General features: G+C 50.0%; 1 protein-coding gene across 1 annotated transcript in view; it reads right to left on the bottom strand.

The window, feature by feature from the left end:
• Positions 1 to 259: 259 nt before the first annotated feature.
• The window catches only part of H310_00684 (hypothetical protein), a gene marked incomplete at both ends in the record, with an annotated part of 553 nt that continues 336 nt past the window's right edge, over positions 260 to 476 (bottom strand). Inside the window, one exon of the mRNA XM_008863552.1 lies at positions 260 to 457. Coding sequence (XP_008861774.1) covers positions 260 to 457 — 198 coding nt within the window. The remainder of the gene's footprint in view (positions 458 to 476) is intronic.

The raw sequence follows: 476 nt of genomic DNA, 5'->3' as shown, positions 1-476 counted from the left end.
CTGAGGCGCTTTTATCGTCCAAGCAAAAAAGCGTCGGTGATTTGATTAAAAATTCCGGATGACTTCTGGCGTCCAAAAAGATTTGCGCCGGTTTTGGAAGTCCTCCAGTGGGTTGTGAGATGATGCGTTGCCTAGGATGAGGAGGACAAACCTTTCCTCACTTGCCATCCGTGAGTTGAAGTTCCTTAGCCACTCTGAAAACTAGGCCATGGTCAACCAGGCCTTGCGGTTAGAGTGGTACAGTAACCCCAATTCTCGGCTAGTCAAGCCTCGGAAACAACGCGGCTTCTTGGTGTTCGGAGTATTTTGGTCGCTGAAAGTTAAACCGGCATTTCGCTGACTCCTCAATTATGTTGTAGGACTCGATGGTCCGCTCATCCTTCAGGATTCGACGAATGATCGTGATGTGGACGGATTGGCCAAATTGCTGAGTCGCCCAGCGCTGGACTTGTGTGGCCTTGATAGGCATATGAGCC

Source organism: Aphanomyces invadans (assembly GCF_000520115.1).
Source record: "Aphanomyces invadans strain NJM9701 unplaced genomic scaffold supercont1.1, whole genome shotgun sequence".
Taxonomy (NCBI): domain Eukaryota; phylum Oomycota; class Saprolegniomycetes; order Saprolegniales; family Verrucalvaceae; genus Aphanomyces; species Aphanomyces invadans.
This window is presented reverse-complemented; position numbering and strand designations above follow the sequence as displayed.